The sequence below is a fragment of the Mus caroli genome, chromosome 6, assembly GCF_900094665.2.
Source record: "Mus caroli chromosome 6, CAROLI_EIJ_v1.1, whole genome shotgun sequence".
Taxonomy (NCBI): Eukaryota; Metazoa; Chordata; class Mammalia; order Rodentia; family Muridae; genus Mus; species Mus caroli.
Window position 1 is genome coordinate 83,786,780 of NC_034575.1, and position 2,079 is coordinate 83,788,858.

Here is a 2,079-nt window from a genome sequence, read left to right on the forward strand (position 1 = left end):
AGAGTGCCCACCTGGACAATCAGCATGGAGGGAAGAGAGTGCCCACCTGGACAATGCTATCCCTGTGGACCTGGTTCTTTAGCAGCATGTCGTTCCGCCATTGCAGGTACTTCTCCTGGTGGACTTGTATCTCCAGTGGGAGAGTAGAAGTCCGACGTTGGATATCCTCATTACTGGTATCAGGCTGGGGCAATGCGGTCAATAGCTTTCCATCTGTGAGATCTTCCTGAGAAATGGGGATCCCAAANTCTTGGCTCAGTTCTTTAATCATGGAGGAGGAAGGCAGCAGGTCTCTCATAACCACCTCNTTGAGCCTGGTGCTACTGTGGCAGATGTCATGGATCCTGAAATGAGGAACGGCCAGCCACTCAGCNTCACCTGTATAAACACCCCCACTACACAGCAGAAGTGAAAGGTCAGGTTGATTAGTGGTGCCGGTTCAGAGCTGGTTTGGTTGGCTAGGACTCCTGATATATGCCTTTTACCCCAAAGCCTGCTAAAATTAGAGACTGCCCACAATATGCACTGAGTGTTTTTTCTGACTGTGGCTTTGATTCATGGTCTTCATCAACCCCATACCCCACTAGGGAAGCACCCCAATATTCTAGTTGACTCTCAGCAGGTAGATCTCAGAGTCCTCCTGCAGTAGATAGGATGATGTAATCACAGCTCTTGCCAGCACAGAGCTTGTAGCCTGAGTGGCAGTGCTACCTCCTGGACCCCATGGGTAGCAGTGGGCCACACCTAGGTTGGCCTGCAGTGGACCCAGGATCCACACTGACAGCATCTGGGAACTTCTGGGTGCTACTCACTACTCCTAAGTCTGAGGTGAGGTATATTCCTGAATTAGTGGACTCTTTCCACAACTGTCAGAAACAAAGAAAAGACACAGTGATGGTGGCTGTAGCCATACATTAATCACTTGTTGCTGTTATCAAATACCTAACAAGAAGCAACTTGAAAGTGAAGGNTTCATTTTGGCTTTCAGTTGAAGGGGGTGCAGTCCCTCATTGCTGAGAAGGCATGGAGAGTTGAAGCATAGGGTAGCTGGTCATGCTTCAGTCACAGGCAGGAGGCAGAAAGGAATGAANTCTGGTACAAGCTTTCTCTCTTTTTACTCAGCCCATGACCCCACCCCTANGGGGTGGTGCTACCCACATTCAGGGCAAATGTTTGCTCAGTGAATTCTTTTTGGAAAGATCCTCATAAGCACACTGAAAGATGATTCCCTGATTCTAAATACCATTACATTGACAATCAAAATNATCCATCACATGTCCAACCCTTGTAAACTTAGCTGCTAAAGGCATCACTTAGAAATTGTAACATTCTACCCCTTAATCCTAAAGTCTTATTTTTATCTCATATTCCAAAATACTTTTGTTTAATCCAACTCTAAAAGTCCCCACAGTGTTTAACCGTCCTAGAATTATTCAAAAGTCCCAAATCCAAAGCCTTTCCTGAGATTTGAGGCAATCTTTTAACTGTGACCACCTTAAAAAACAAACAAGTTACATGGTTCAAGTATATAATGACACAGAATAATATCCCCATCCCCCAAAAGGATGGGACCAGACCAAAGCAAGCCCAAAGGCAACAGACAAACAGCAAACAGCAAGTCCTGAAGCTCCGTATCCAGCATCTGGAGCTTGTGACAGAATCACCTGGGCTCCAACTCCATCTCCAGCAGCACTCAAGCACATTGGAGCTCCTGGACAGACTCCACTCTGCACCTGTCTTTCTTAGCTGAGATCCTGTGGCCTTGATATCACCCAGGTCCCAAGATCTCCACTGAAACTTAGTCTTTACCTTCACAGCTTCAGGCAGTGACCTTTCAGGAACCCCGTGCAGGCACTCCAACCCTACCACATGTTGTCTGGCCTCGCTGGCCTTCAAGTATCTTTGTACAAGTCTCCATGACTCTGTTACTCTTGCATTTTTAATGCCAGCAAATCCAGTACCACNTGGACAATGCTGCCAAGTTCTACCAGCTCAAGATACAGCTTGGTGTACTTGGACCACAATTGCATCAGCCCCTTTTGGCTGATTCTGGTGGGCAACACTACCCTGATACCCTTC

The 2,079-nt window shown here is 47.0% G+C and overlaps 1 protein-coding gene across 1 annotated transcript in view; it reads right to left on the reverse strand.

The window, feature by feature from the left end:
* The window catches only part of Kiaa1257 (KIAA1257 ortholog), a 45,143-nt gene that overhangs the window by 12,203 nt on the left and 30,861 nt on the right, over nt 1-2,079 (reverse strand). Inside the window, exon 13 of the mRNA XM_029478225.1 lies at nt 47-344. Within this exon, the coding sequence (XP_029334085.1) occupies nt 47-344 (298 nt within the window). The remainder of the gene's footprint in view (nt 1-46; nt 345-2,079) is intronic.